The sequence below is a fragment of the Anoplophora glabripennis genome, unplaced genomic scaffold (assembly GCF_000390285.2).
Source record: "Anoplophora glabripennis isolate ALB-LARVAE unplaced genomic scaffold, Agla_2.0 scaffold1516, whole genome shotgun sequence".
NCBI classification, from domain to species: Eukaryota; Metazoa; Arthropoda; class Insecta; order Coleoptera; family Cerambycidae; genus Anoplophora; species Anoplophora glabripennis.
The window spans coordinates 18,535-34,409 of NW_019417613.1; the positions used below are offsets into that span (position 1 = coordinate 18,535).

The 15,875-nt window shown below is 32.2% G+C and overlaps 2 protein-coding genes across 2 annotated transcripts; one reads left to right on the top strand and one right to left on the bottom strand.

The window, feature by feature from the left end:
- The first annotated feature begins 779 nt into the window (after positions 1 to 779).
- LOC108916466 (phosphopantothenate--cysteine ligase) lies at positions 780 to 5,011 on the top strand. Its single transcript, XM_018722728.1, has 5 exons — positions 780 to 908; positions 985 to 1,213; positions 1,296 to 1,510; positions 1,689 to 1,874; positions 3,262 to 5,011. Exons 1-5 carry the CDS (start codon positions 780 to 782, stop codon positions 3,439 to 3,441), a joined length of 939 nt encoding a protein of 312 aa, XP_018578244.1. The 3' UTR covers positions 3,442 to 5,011.
- A 4,672-nt stretch (positions 5,012 to 9,683) lies between these two features.
- Positions 9,684 to 14,161, bottom strand: LOC108916471 (TOG array regulator of axonemal microtubules protein 2-like). The gene is made up of 4 exons (XM_018722734.1): positions 14,039 to 14,161; positions 13,790 to 13,985; positions 13,359 to 13,672; positions 9,684 to 9,851 (listed from the first exon to the last, which is right to left on the bottom strand). Exons 1-4 carry the CDS (start codon positions 14,140 to 14,142, stop codon positions 9,728 to 9,730), a joined length of 738 nt encoding a protein of 245 aa, XP_018578250.1. The 5' UTR covers positions 14,143 to 14,161; the 3' UTR covers positions 9,684 to 9,727.
- Positions 14,162 to 15,875: the final 1,714 nt, after the last annotated feature.

Sequence of the window (15,875 nt, forward strand, 5' to 3'; positions counted from 1 at the left end):
GGGAAGGTGTGTAAGTGTTAGTCGTGTGGGGATGCCCCCTCACGGGGGCGTACGTGTCTTTTGGTGTATTTGTCTGTCTGGTATATTGTTTGTCGGGGGTCGCAATTTTAAAGAAATGTATTCTAAAGTAATGCAAATAACTGATAAATAAGTAAAAACTTACCTGGGCATAACCCCGGCACAGGTGCTGTAACAAAGATGCCGACGGCGTCTATGCTTAAGCCGGGGATTAGGTCGGTGATTAAAAGGAAAGAAAGGGATTCTTTCCAGGTAGCCTTAATAAAGGCAGGTAGAATTTGCTCCTTGCACTACACTTTCACAAAACACGTGTGCTCTGGTCGGCTGCCCGCTAGGAACTCGCACGGTAGTCACGTGATTTTACTCTTAACTCTTGTCCACAGATTACTGAACTACTATCTTGTCACTCTGGTTTCTAATAACCATACCGAACGCAGCTTGACCGTCTAGTGGGGAAGTATGTATAAATATGTATAAACAAACCTACTGCAACTTGCAACCTTCTTGCAACCGTTGCAAGCAGGTTGCAAGTTGATGCAACGTTCCAACGCAATAACGCATGCTGAGTTGCTAAGGCCATTCTTGGCTTGGTTTTGGTGGTTGAATTTGAGACAGACGATATAATATAGAACACAAACAATGTAGATTTAAGAAGTCTGGAATAAACCAACATAAATCAAATATGTAATTTTCTAAACCAACATTATGGGCAACCAACGTGAACACTGAACCCAGATACCCAGAACCCTGAACCTACCAAAATGGCCTCACATTGGGAAGAGTTTTATGCTACTCACCTGCCTCCCAGCGATTTCGAAGACAACAGGACCCTTCTGAAAGAATTTTGTGAAAGGCACAATAAATGCGGTCAAAGAATTGTTTTAGTAACGGTGAGTATTTCACAAAACTCTAAAACATTATTTGAGGTTATGTTATAGTTGTTAATTTTACCGAATGTGATTTCAGTCTGGGGGCACAACTGTTCCACTTGAGCATAATACAGTGAGATTTGTTGATAATTTCAGCTATGGAACTAGAGGTGCTGCTTCCGCCGAGTACTTTTTAGAACATAATTATGCTGTTATATTTATGCATCGACTAAATTCCTTGGAACCTTTCACCAGGCACTTCAGTGGGCAAAAATTCATGGATATGCTCGAATTACACGAGAGGGGACCAAATACCGCTATCACAGGTATGTACATATCATAATAATATTGATTGAGTATATTTTTCAGTATCTACGTTATAAATTAAATTATTGGTTAATTTTTTAGTTAAACCAGATAGCGTTGATGTCTTGGCTCCAGTACTGGCTAGTTACAAATCCGCACAAGAAGGTGGAAGGATATTATACGTGAATTTTACAACCGTGGCAGATTATTTTTGGCTCTTGAGAGCTGCCTGTGAGTGCTTAGCGGCTTGTGGACCCAAAGCCGTCTTATATTTAGCTGCGGCTGTATCAGATTTTTATGTTCCATCCAACCAAATGGTATGTGTTTTGATAATGAAACTATTATATTTGTAATAATCTAGCATTATTTTGTATAGTGAAAAACGGATTAAAAAAAATTCTTAAATTGTTGTTAAAAATAAATGCAACTATTTTGTCATTTTTTTCTATTGTTATAACTGAAAATTTTCTATAAACCAATTCTTATTTTTCGTAGCCGACACATAAGATACAATCGGGTTCTGGTGCTCCAAACATCCAACTTCAACTGGTTCCAAAAATGTTAGCACCCCTTGTTAGTGTATGGGTTCCACATGCATACATTGTGTCGTTTAAATTAGAAACTGATGAAAGCATATTAATTACTAAAGCCAGAGATTCCTTGAACAAGTATAAACATAAGGTAAGTTTAGTGTTTTGTCAGTCCAACATATTGGTGAAGGTGAAGGTCAAGGATTCCAGGGAGGTCACTTAGATCACCTTTTGTCGTTTTTTTTTTTTCGAAGAGTAATCATTGGAGACACATTTTTGTAGAAGTAATAGAAAAAAACCTCACTTTTAGGTCACTTTTTTTAGAGATCGGCACTTCAGAAAAGTGTGTTACAGACATGTCCGTTGGACATGTCGGGAAAAGTACTTTTGACCTTGAATCTAATAAGGCACCTATGAGTGACGTCATGTTTTCACAGGTCACTGCTTAAGGGTACACAAAGCAAAATATTACTTTTATTCTATGAATATGTGTCGATATATTTTACTTATTACCTACCTTTAAACTTTTTTATAAACTGGTTTCTAATTTTCTCTGGACAGCCAATACACTTATTTAAATGTTTTTCTATCCTACTGGAATTCTTAAAAATTGTTTTTGAGCTCAATTCAGAAAAATATACTTACCCAAACTGTTGATTTTGGCATCATACTTCATTTATAAACTATTTGTGTATTAAATATTAAAGAATCTGATTACTATTTACTAATTGTTAACTTTGCCAAAAATAATAAAATATGGACATATAAAAGAGGTTATATTTTTAAAATGTCAGTTTCAGTTAAACAATTACCAACAAAATTACAAGAAAATTGCTAAATATCTTTAATTTTACATGTACCAACCTCAAAGATTTTTATGAATGCAACAAATAATTCCGCGTCCGCGCATTTTCAATCTTGAAAAGTGTCCTCAGGACATGTCCACTTTTCACGACACGTCCAGTTGACATGTCCGCGGCACGTTTCTACTTTTTTTAAAGTTACAATGTAAATATAGGCATTTTTGTATAATATTGGTACATTTCAGTAGAAGTTTTTGACAATTAAAATTATGTGTGTGTGGGTCAAGTTTGACGACAATCAGTCTATAAAAAAAGTCACTTTTGAATCACTTGGTTCGAATTTTTTAAGGTGACTCCCTGCAGTTTGAAAGTAAATATAAAATTCATAAATAATGTGAAGTTAAAATATGATTTATTTGTTATTTCATGTTTTTTTTTTTTTAATAGAAGCCCCCACTATTTTTTAAAATTAAAATTAAGTTGTCGAGTTCAGATAAACAAAATTTAAAACACTATAATTATAAACAAGGCCTGGAATTTTGGAATCACAATATGATATTGAATCTAGCTAATAACCCTTAATTACATTAAAAATAGGATAATTTGATGTTATGATGTCATATCATTATTCCAGAATCCCCGTATTGGCCTTAAAAAAAATAAATGCTAAATATCCCAAGTAAGTGATATTGTACAATCTAATGTATATATACTCCCTATTTTCTAACATTCTAGCTGGTAATTGGAAATATGCTGCAAACGAGAAGAACTAAGGTCGTTTTTGTGACGTCAGACAACAGTTACGAGGTAGTACTCTCAAGGGAGCAGATCTTAAGCGGCATGGAAATTGAGGACACAATCGTCTCCAATATCGTACTGAACCACACAGAGTTCATGAAGAACCACAAGTATTAGGTTGAGGAGGTACAACTAGTTTTTGTTTAAAACGGGGATAGCTCAATATTTCCAAATATTATTTTTTGTGGAGGGTGTGGTATAAAAGTTTTAGATAATCAATCATCAGGGTAAATTTAAATTGAATCCTAGTAGAGGGCGTAGAAAATGACATCTGTTAGTGTTAATAAAAGTGTAGGATTTCCTGTTGCTCGATAGGTATTGTCCGTGAAATGAAAGAATACCCCGGATGGTTTTATGCAGCCAATCATAATATTGACCAATTGTAATGCAGGCATTATTAACATTGTGTTCACTCGCAAAGTTCGGCAGTGTGATAGTGCAAGATGTGCTGTCGAGACTTATTGTGGTCCGCTGGTCTTCGACGACTTGGCTGTGATTTTCTGATCTATGAATCTGAAAAATGCCGCTTACGATTTGTGTAAAGCAACTTATGGGTGTTGTCTTAGCTGATGCTTGGCTTCGTCTGGTCTTCTCTTATTTCGCGCACTGTACAAGGTGATTCGATCCAATAAACTAAGTAAGGATGGGAGAGCCATTTAGATCATCCCGAAGAATTAAAAAAATATTTAATGGGAACGTTTATGCGAATGAAATGAATGAACGATTTGGATAAAGCTAGTCTTCCAATTTTTCTAATGGACTTTAAAAAACATCTTATCCGTTTGTAATGAAATAAACGAAGAACGTTTTAGAGGATTACAACATGGTATATTCTCATGGCATAAACAATGATTCATTGCTCTCTCTCATTATTTTTTTAAATTGTCGAATTTCAGTCTTCCCTTTTTTGAATTTGTGATCACATTTCACATATCTTTTTTAGCATTAAGTATGTGTGCAATTCAATATTACACTGCTGTAGAATATGATAGATCGTCGATGTGTGTTATAGGCGGATATAATTTCGCTTAATGCGTTCTATCAATTAATTTCATTTAATTGCACCAAATAAAAATCGGTTCAAATCATAAATAAGTTAAAAATTTCGAACCAACTGTTAAATTACAAGGCATGTAGTTGTTATAGGTGAAATATTGCAACACTGTACTATCCTGCATGTTCTTTCTTAATCACAGTTGCTAGTATCGTAACTAATGGCGTTCCATCAGTTCATACGTAAATCATGATGGAGAATGACTATTTTTATAAAAGGAAACTAAGAAACTTTATTTTAACAATAATTACTGCAACAAAATGTTAGCGAAAAAATTTTGTTTGATGGAATAATGTTGAGGGTTAGTATACCATTACTTACATTAAGTGTAACGCGAAAACAGATGAAAATCATACTTAAAACACACATTTATCGAAGTACCTGCAGATTATTCACTGACTTCTCCAGTAAAAATGTGGTTTACAGCACGATTTAAAATAATGCCAATTCTTGTATTAAATACATATCAAACAATTACATATAAAAATAATTCAAAATGCGCTTTACAATGTAATAGCTTCTGAACATGAACGGCTCGCAAAAATTAAACTGGTCATAAAGAAGCGTGGAATCTTTTTTTTTAGATCCACATAGTCAATTTTTATTTTTACTCATTTTTTATGTTCAAAGGAATATAAAAAATGTTTTTAAAAAAATTCTATCAAATGAAGTCAGACGTTTTTTTAAAAATATTATTTTTTATTTTGCTTCAATTAGCTTAATACATTAAAAAATATACTAAAAACATGCAAGTTAATAATAGAATATATGTATTTTTGAAAAAATGGAATAATTTCGAACGAAATTTGCGAAATAAAAAATTAAAATAAGATATTGCCAGTGTATTTGCAAAATATTTTTTCCTTATTCAACTGACGTTAATAATAGAATATATGTATTTATAATATATATAACAAAATTTGCGAAATAAAAAATTAAAATAGGAGAATAGAAAATAAATTAGTAATTAAAAATATTTGTTTTCTTAATCAGCCGATGAATACAATCTGGTGTTTTTTTTGCAAAATTTATTGCTGATACACATTTAAATTTTAATTTAATATTGATATTGTATTTTTTAAAATTCATATGCTGTAATTTTAAGGAAAACGAAAATTTTGTGATTTTCTGAGCCGTCTCTATTAGTCCAATCAACGGCCTTATGCTAAATTTACAAAAAATACCACCTGGAAACAAAAAATATGGTGATATTGGTAAAAAATTTCTAATAGCTGTTTTACATTAACAATTTATTGATCAATTAATTCATGAAGTCGCTTCATCAAGAAATTAGACAAGTGTAATGCACCAAATCTGCTGTCAAATAACTTCATGAATTTATTCATCAAGTTTTTGACGAATTAGAGCATGTTCTAATTTTCGTTAATTTCTTCGTGAAGTTCGAAAGTACCAATCCAACAGATTTCCAGCCTCAGATCAGTAATGAGGTTATGTTATTGGAATATGTAAATAATTGTGGCGTCATACTAGTTTTGCATTGTTTTTACCGATTTGTTACTTACAAAAACTAATATTTATATAATATGTGTCAAAACAGTACCGCTGATGTATCACTACAATTATGAGTGGAAAGGTGACATTTTCGAAATTTATTTGCTTCTTTGATTTGTTGGTAGAACTGATTCATGCGTCAAAAAACTTGATAAAGTCTGTAGCAATGTAAAACCACACTGTTTACAAATAAATTCGTGAATTAATTCATGAAGAACTTTGTCAATTTATTCATCAATAAATTGTCAATGTAAAACAGCTATTAGAATTTTTTTTTTCTATATCACCATATTTTTTGTTTCCAGGTGGTATTTTTTGTAAGATCTTCTACCTATTGATTTTATTTTAATATTGTCCAATATTTTAATTTTTTATTTCACAAGATTTGTTCAAAATTCTTTCGTAACACAGGTTCTCTGCTTGTGCCTAAAAAATGATATGAGTCTCAGGCTCATCAAACTGTGACCTCTTTAATTTTCATGAACTATCTTCAGAAATCATTAATCAAATTCAGATATAACTTTATTACTGTCCTTGTTTTTATCTAATAAGCATATTTTCAATGCGAATTTTTCATGTTTCTCGAAGTGAATTGTCTTGGTTCCATGAATGGTCACAGAAACTCAATATCAACTGTACTGGTCCTATATTGTATTTTATACTCCCATTCAAAAAATGAGCGTACGGGCAAAGAACAATGCGCACTGTTTCTCTAGTCCATTGCGTTGTCAAAATTCAGTTGTCAACTAGTCGCCTAGCAGTGCAGTGCGGGTATGCGGAATTTGGTGTGATTCAGATAATTTTAATTTATTATAGGCACCGTTCTATTAATTATTCATATTACAATTGCGAAAGGGAAAAATAAGAGGGATATTTGGTTTACTAATATTATTACAACATGGCATTTTGGAGACCTTTTGAAATGGAACAAAATGAAATTTACCCTCAATATAATAAAATTGGTTGAAGACATAATTAAAATATGTTGTTGGTCAAATGAACATATAATAGAAATTTTCTACACATTATATACAAATTATTATAATATTCTACCTTTAGCAGAAAACTTCTTTAGGAACGCCCATGAAACTCATTAAATTTGATTGCTCGGTTTTTTTATGCATGTTCAACTGACTTCGGAAGAACTATACAATCTATTGGATTTTTTCCTGCGTTTTTTTCTATTTCGACGCAAATTATCTTTTTTATTTCTATATCAGCTTGGTACTATTTTTGTACTTGAAAAACACAGCAATTTGCTAGAAATTGTTTAACAGAGACAAATGAGAGAATACGAAAATGCGTAAATAGGGACCCACCCTTTAGTTTCAAAGTAGGTAGTTGTTCAAGGTGTCAAAAATAGTAACAAGGCGTTATACAAACAAAAAAAGATAGTTTACATTGAAACACTACCACATACGAAAAAATCCTAAAGGTACATTTTCTTTACAATCATAGGTGGGATTTCGCCCAAATCATTAATCATTGAGAAAACATCTCTCGAAAAATTTTACACCAAATCAAATCAAATTTATTATTGTACAGGGTGATAAAAAATTTTTCACCATATTTATGATATTAGTTACCTACATCTCCACTAGTAGACTAGAAAGTAAGTTTGATTGACATATCTCTTCTACTAAATTTTGGGATGAGCTATATTGCAATATATGGTCAATCAAAAGCAGTGTCGTAATAATAACCGAACATCACTGTACCATATTTTAATGTCAAGCTGTGTTATTAGTTTAAGGAGAGAATACTATCCATTGTAATTTTTTCATTTGAATTGGTTCATTGCTAAAAGTAATTTTTTAGTGTATTAATTGAGATTAATTGCTTATTTGTCATGTTAAGAATATTGCACCAGCAAAGGTGTCTAAATAGTATTGAAAGTAGAATTCTTGAGGTTGTCTCTTCTCAACCTTCTTTTTAAAAAGATAAATGTGACTTAAACAGATGCTAAAAAAGTTATACTTGTTGTATATCCCCTACATGTGATGTTTTATTAAGAAAAACTTGATATTTAGAGTTAGAGCTGATACCTACAATTATCGTAAAGTTCATACTATGTGTACATATATATGGGTGTAGTAGTTGATTGGCCTTTCAAACTGGTAGACTTGTACTCTTAAAGCTCTGATCACAAAATTAAATCAAAATCTGTTCACGGGGTAAGCAGCTGACACATTTTACATGCTTTAATTGTTCCTCCTGTTAGAAATAGACCTATTTTGTTATTCTATTATTCTAATCCTGAAGATTCAGATATGATATACAGGGTATTCCATAAAAAATATATCATATTGTTATCGTTTCTTTAGTGTATTTTGGGAATGAGAAGAGGAATTATTACAGCTTCAGTAATTGAACCGGTAGCATCTCCAGTAATAATTAAGTTAGCCATAATGCCGATTTAAGTTTAAGCTTCCTGTATATTCATAAGCCAGTTTTAAAGGTCACAAAAGTTTTTAGGAATACGAGGTGTACAACCTACACATTTCTGCACCATAACGTTCTACTGTTTCAGCTGGATTATTTTAACGGGAATAGGTCTTGTTCTTTTACAACAGTCCGTTTTTTATTATGAAATTAGATCTTAAATGGTTTTGCTACATAATTAGGGTGTATACTAAATTTTCACCAAATATCCTGATATCCAATTTTCCAATTTACCAAGCTATGAGCTCTGTATCAGTTTCTGTTCTCCAATCGTTGCCATTTCCTAAATTTTTTGTCAATAATTCCCACATAAATATTTAACAAACTAGGTAACACTTTGAATGGAGTATGGTATGTTTAGTCAAAAGTGATATACAGTATGACACAAAAAGTTATGGTTATTTAAATCCATGTACAACACCATGTGGCGCCCTCTAACATTAAACAAAAAACTAAGTAAATATTTGAGTTTGTAGTCATCAATACTGCCAGTTTCCCGAATTTTTTCTTTAAAATTTGTCAAAGATTCACCCTTTGAAGTTTGTACAAGTACTTAATAAACACCCTGTATATTATTGTAATAAACAAATTACATATTTTAAGAAATATTCAAAAATGTTTTCAACTGAACTGCAAATAATGAATTGACACTGATTTTTTATAATTCTGTATTATTTTGCCCATTTAAGTTTTCTGTCAAGGAAGTTTTGTGTTCATTTCAGGTTTACTAAATTGGTATACACCCTAATAATAAAACTTGCTTATCTTGTGGCAAATGCAGAGAAAAACATTTGCTGTACAGTTCAATTTAAAACAAGTTTTTTAAATTGGAACCTCCTACAAAAATTACCACCTCATAACTTGTTTTTTTTTTAAGAATATGTTATCAGAAGCCTGGAATTAAGTTTATTTTATATTAGCATAAATATTAATTGTGGTTATAAAATATAAAATTGGATATCGTTCTAAAAAACTTGTATCTACTTACTATTACAAAGTTATAGTGGGGAAATTTATGGTTATATACCTTCTCCATCTTAACAGATGAATAATTGTAAAACCTGCTTTTACATACACCAGTGTAAATCTGTATATAGATAAAATTTATATACCTATTTTTATTTTTATACATTTTCGTATATAGATATTGACTGAAGAAATGTTATCTCTACTTGAATGTTAATTTTGCAATTGTTACATTGCACAAAATTGTTTTCAGAACCTTTTATGAATGTATTATTGTAAGAAATGCCCAAAAAAATATATACGCAAGTAAATGTCTTAATAAAAATTTGTGTTTTCCTAAAGAAAAATTTTATTTTCACATAACTATAAAAAATATATGCTATACTAAAATAGTGCACCTATGAGAGTAAATTGCGAGTTCTCCGTTCACTATTGGGGAGGTTTCAAACACTTTTTCAATCTTAGTATCACGTCTCGTTCTAAGTACCGTTTTAGGTAAATGTCGAATATCCTATCTTTGTATAGTAGCTTGTATAATCTTTGTCCAAACTTTCTAAAACAAAAATCACATTTAAAAAATATGTAAGTATTTTACCTTTCACTATGAATGATGGAATGTTGAATAACTGCTTCGGAAATTACTTTTATTTTTTTTTCTATTCAATAGATTTTGTTTTTGTTCCAGATCATATTTTCTAAAGGACCAGCTGACCATCCACATTTCTTTTATAATATTTAAATACAAGAAGTTAATAATAATAAGGGTTGGTCGGTGGTCGTGCGGTTTGAGGTGTCAATACTTGAATCGATGATTGTTACTGTTGCTCGGTTCGATCCCCGCGGCCGTAAGACCGTAGAGAGGAATTAAGCACCCTCTCTACGAGTATGGTAGGGTGGAAGAACATTGTCTTGAGTCAATGTGAGAGATTGATACCTTTTCGGCGTTCGACCACTCCCTAACTGAGGTTTTCCAGGTTTCCCTCATTCCTGCACTGAATGGTGGTTAAAGCTTACCAATATATGTAAGTCGTTCCTGATCAAACATGAGGCCTGCTGAATAATAATATGCCGCCCCCTCTCCTGCACAAATCTTCGACTTCTGGGCTCATCCTTGCAGTTAGAAAGAGGGGTAGAAATATTATTGTGCAGCGCTGAATGAAAACAATTTTTGGTGAAAACTGCATTTTTATCGATATGAAAAAAAAAGAACAATTTTTGCAGTAAAATATTTAATTCTAAATAAGATCTTTTTTTATTTACGTCATTCATTTATATAGAAAAAAGTCTGCTGGCTATTAATCGTCATGTAAATGAGAAAGCAATTGCTTTGATTTCCAAGACATAGCTAAAACTAAGCCTAATATTTTTTTTTATTTCAATAGCCCGTATCTTAAAAATGAAGTGTCTATCGAGTAATTTTCTTTAGAAATACTCTCTTAAAATTCAATCATAGAACAGACGCTGTGTATACAGGCTGTTTGCTTCTCACTACAGGAATCTTTGGAACCGTAAGAGATACGAAGTAACTTAAATGGGGACAAAGTTACACAATCAGGAGACCAACATTATGCCTCTCAAAAATCAAGGCTAGCATGATTAGTTTTCGATATTAAAAAAAAAAACGAAATTTTGGAAATCCGTTTTTGTTTCATTTCAACCTTGTTTGAGGTGATATTGAAAAAAGAACACTCATGGAAACTTTTTGCCCTCTATCGATTGGCATAATCAATTTTAATTGTAACGTTTTGTCTCTCCAGGGCCATCATCAATTTAATTTTTTTGAAATACAACCTTGGAAATGTTATTAAATTTTTTGCAAGCCCTTATGACCTCCAATACTGTACTACCTCAGCTCGAACCAGATTCAGACATTTTATCTCGAAAAATCAATGTATTTGTTCCTTTATCTAAATTTTTTATTTAGATTTCTATGTTTATTGAATTATCGTACGCTCTAAGTGTCGTTAGACGCTGTAAAATCCACCTAGTTATTTAAACTATTACCATCACACATTACAATAAAACATTATTTGAGTTTTAATCTCCATCACCTGGCCATACATAACTCCATAAGTTGTTGCGTCAAAATTAAAACATTATTACAATTTTTATTTCATTATGTAAATTAATTCTTAAAAATGCATATAAACAACCAAAACTCCAAAAAATTAATATTATACTTTAAAAAATTACAGTAAATGTTCAAAAAGTTTCCATTTTGGCAAATGTTGAAAATTAAGATGATCGGAATGTATTTTTACCTCTAAATGTAAAAGAACATGTCTGATATATGTAATTTTCTAAAAAATTATATCAAAATTTGAATTTTGAGCATTCGCGAAACCTAGAACTAACTATGAGCACGAGATTAAAACTAATGTTTTATTGTAACGTGTGATGGTAATAAGTTAAATAACTAGGTGGATTTCACAGGGTTTAACGGCACTTAGAGTGCACGATAATTCAAGAAACAGAAATCTACAAAAAATTAGATAAATTTGGAACGAATACATTGAAGATGAATTTTTCGAAACAGAACATCTGAATTTGGCTCAGACTGAGGCAGTACAGTATTGGGGGTGATGAAGGCTTGCAAAAAATATCAAAATTTTCAGGGTCGTATTTAAAAAAAATTAAGTTGATGGTCCTGGAGAGACGAAACGTTAAATATAAAAACTGATTATGCCATTCGATAGAGGGCAAAAAGTTGCCATGAGAAAGTGTTCTTCTTTTTTCAATAGCAATTCAAACAAAGCTGAAATGAAACAAAAACGAATTTCCAAAATTTCAGTTTTTTTCAAATATTTCGAAAACTAATCATGTTGTTAGCTTTGATTTTTTAGAGGCATAATGTTGGTCCCCTAATTATGCAACTTTGGCCCCATTTAAACTACTGTAGTGAGAAGTGAATTTGTAACAGCCTGTATACAGGGTGTAACTTTAAATGAAGGTCTATATTTTAAGGGTACGTGTTCTCCAGTATCTAAAATGATTTTTTTCTTGAATAAATATTGTTCAAATCGCACTTAAACTGATTTATACAGCAAATGGGCAGCTACTGAACTCGGTTGTTCACATACTTATCTATGTTGCCTGTTACCTTTTTAAACCAACCCCATGAAACTAATGGAGTAGCAAAGAACGAAATTGCAATGGAAAATAATTTTGTAAAAAACATCTAACTTTTGTATGACTTCGCACTTCGCAGCATGTTATTTTAAAGTCACCATATTTTTTTAATGGTAAGTAAAACTAATTTATATTTTAAAATAATTATTTTTACTGTTTTATAAAATGTAAGCAATAAAAAATAATTCAAAATATGAATCTCACTAGTCTGATAGGTTTTAGTAAAAATATTTGTTATTATGTTTTTAAAGAACCGTGTTTAGTTTGTAAATCTCATTGTCGACGACCTCTGAAATTGACCTAGTTTGGGTGAATTATGTAATACTTATGCTGATGTGATATGTGATATAACAACAAGGCGCTAAACGGGCAAAAAATAAACTGCAGTCATTAATTCGGCGAAACGAGAATGGCTCAATATGTCACTGCTTCATTTTTTTATATTTATTTTAGTTTTCAGTTTACGAGAAGGTGAGTATGTAAATATGCAACTTTGTGAGACATAAATTTTACGGTACGGTGAGTTTGTGCGTCTTCATTATTAAATTTCTGTGATGTGAAAAAAACATGTATACGGATCAAGTAAGATGAGATTTCACAATAATGCATGTCGTAGCTCACACAATTGTATGAAACAAATGAGTATGAAACAAACTTATGACATGTAGTTGTAAAGGTCAAAGGTAACCTCCATATAAACATCACCTCCATTCACAATTACACCCTTTACCTATGTAGTTTTTTTTTTCAAATATTAAATATATAAACAGGGTTTCAAAATAAATGTTTCTAGTATTATATAGTTTTTTTTAGTCATATTAAAAAAGTAACTTTTGAGCCACCTTCAAATTTTTTGGCCATTTAGCCATTTTAATATTTCTAGTTGAAGGCCTGCCCGCAATCAACTTTATTTTGACTGATAAAATCGTACCTCGCTTCGTGGCACTTATCTTCCAAGAATTTGACCATGTTCAAGATAATTCTCTTCCTGGTGTATTCGTTGTTGTGAGGGTGGAGGATGTGCTCAGGCCCTGCGATTACCACAGCGCATACCATCAGCCTGGCGGCTGCTATCCGCACTAGTGGATTTTTGTGGTCTGGTCCTTTACTGCTTATAGCCCGGACGGCGTGGTAGGTGCCAACGTGTGTCACCATGCAATCTAAAGCGAGGTTGGCATCGTGCTGGATGAATTTGTTGGCATCAGCAGTTTTATAGAGGAGCGTGTTGACCAGTTCGTCGAATTCCTGTCGAAATTTATTAAGGTAGAATTTACGGATAGTTGAATTGTCTGTACAAGATCATTCGGGACTGTTAAAAAACAAACATGATTTGCGCCATCTGTTTGTATGACGAAACCTTACCGGTCGTCTCGTATCTTTGACGTATTCAAAAAGAGGACCTACAGCTTGGCAAGCTGTTCTGCTCACATGTGATCTAGCACACTTTATTAATTCTATGAGCCTCTGGTTTATAATTGGCATATGGGGAAGTATAATTTCGTTGTCTAAAACTCTGCAAATCTCAACAACTTCGGCTAGGCCACGTAAAGCAGTATTCCTAATGAAATTAAGAAGACATATAAGCGCCTATTGAGAGATCTCATCACTTACCAATTCTGATCTCTCAGTTTACTAATAGCCTGGAACAAAATACATTCTGTCGAAGTCGAAGAGGTTATGGATACAGAGGTCGTCATATCCTGAAAATATTGCATATCTTTCAAAATAGTGCTTCAAATTAATTACTAATATGAACTTTCATTCTATTGTGATAACATATTATTTTTTACATTTAATGAAATAAACTCTACCTATCATTTAAAAAAATCATTAAATACCTAATTTACTCACATCAAATGATAATGCTAAATTTAAATGTAAATCTTCTACGCACTTATCCCTAGCTTTGCGTTTTTTTATATTTTTAACTGTTGTATCACTTTCAGATGTATGATCACTTCTATCAAAGTATGGAACATTTTTTTCCTTCCTTTTTTCCTCTTCGGGATTTGTTATGACAGATTTCTTAGGGCTAACTGATCGGCCCCTTCGAGTGGGCGATATAAGTTTTTCTATATTTTTCATTGCAATACTTTGATTCTTCTGTTCACTAGCAATGGTAGGCGACATGAAAGAAGTACTCCTTCTTGGCCTCAGTGGAGTACTAGCGGAATTTGAAGCTCTAGATCGACAATAATATTTCACCGGTTTAGTTCTGTCTTCGACAGATATTTTTTCTGACACATTTTTTACAATAAATCGTGAAGATTTTAAAGGAACTTTAACCTTTTCTTGGTTTATAAAAAATGATTCATTTCTCGTAGGAGATTCTATGTATGACTGACTTTTTAATGTTGGAGAAGCAAGAACATTTGAATTTTGGACTGGTTTATTCGAGTCCAAATTTTGTTGTTCCTGCAACTGCAAATCATATGGTCCCTTTCTATTTTGAATTCTTGCAAGAAACGCTTTTGTTAATGTATTACCACTTAATAATCTTTGTTTTTGGAACTCTTCGCAAGATTCCAAGTACTGGATAACGTTATGCTTTCTATTATAAGGCAGACTGTCGAGTTCTTTTACTGTTAGCACTGACTCCATCATGTTTAATACTTCATCATCTACGATTGTTGATTTACGAGGTCCTTGCTTCGGACTTAAACTATCTGGTGATAATCTCATGTCAAGTTCTGTTTGAACAACAGCCACTACAGTTTTACTAGTTTGTGTACTGTTTTCCCTAAATACCTCCACTTTTTTGGGACTTTTTAAGTTGATGTTTGTTTTGGACCTGAAATTTGTTTGCGTGTAACTATTCTTCTTAGGACTTTTTCTTTTGTAATGGAATGAATCCACAAAAGATTCTGATTTAAGATCCCTTTTAAATTTATGATTAATGGTTTGGAACACGAAATTTGAAAATGAGTTTTTCTTATTTGACACTGGATAAGGTGAATTATTTTGCATACTTTTGTGGTTGACGTTTTAAATGTAGTCCCCTTGTCATTACTGTGTTGTGAAATCAAATTTCGTCCGTCATATTCTACCCTATCGTTTTTGAAATTAAAATAAGAGCTTCTTATAGGTACTTTTCTTGCACAGGTAACAAAAATAAATTTTTTAGAACTATAAAATTGTGAAACGTCAAAATGACAAGGCAGTCGTGAGAGCGATAAAGTAAGTCACAGAAATCCGTGCGATAGAGAAAGATGGCTATAATGAAAGCGTCTAATAGTCGCCGCCCATTTCGCCCTTCCACAAATAAGAAGTAGATCTTATTTGTGGAAGGGCGAAATGGGCGGTGACTATTAGACGCCTTCATTATAGCCATCTTTATCGCACGGATTTTTATGACTTACTTTATCGCTCTCACGTAACGGCAGATGGACCATCGGTACTTTCCGAACTTGTATAAAGTATGTTATATAATATTATTATGTACTTTATG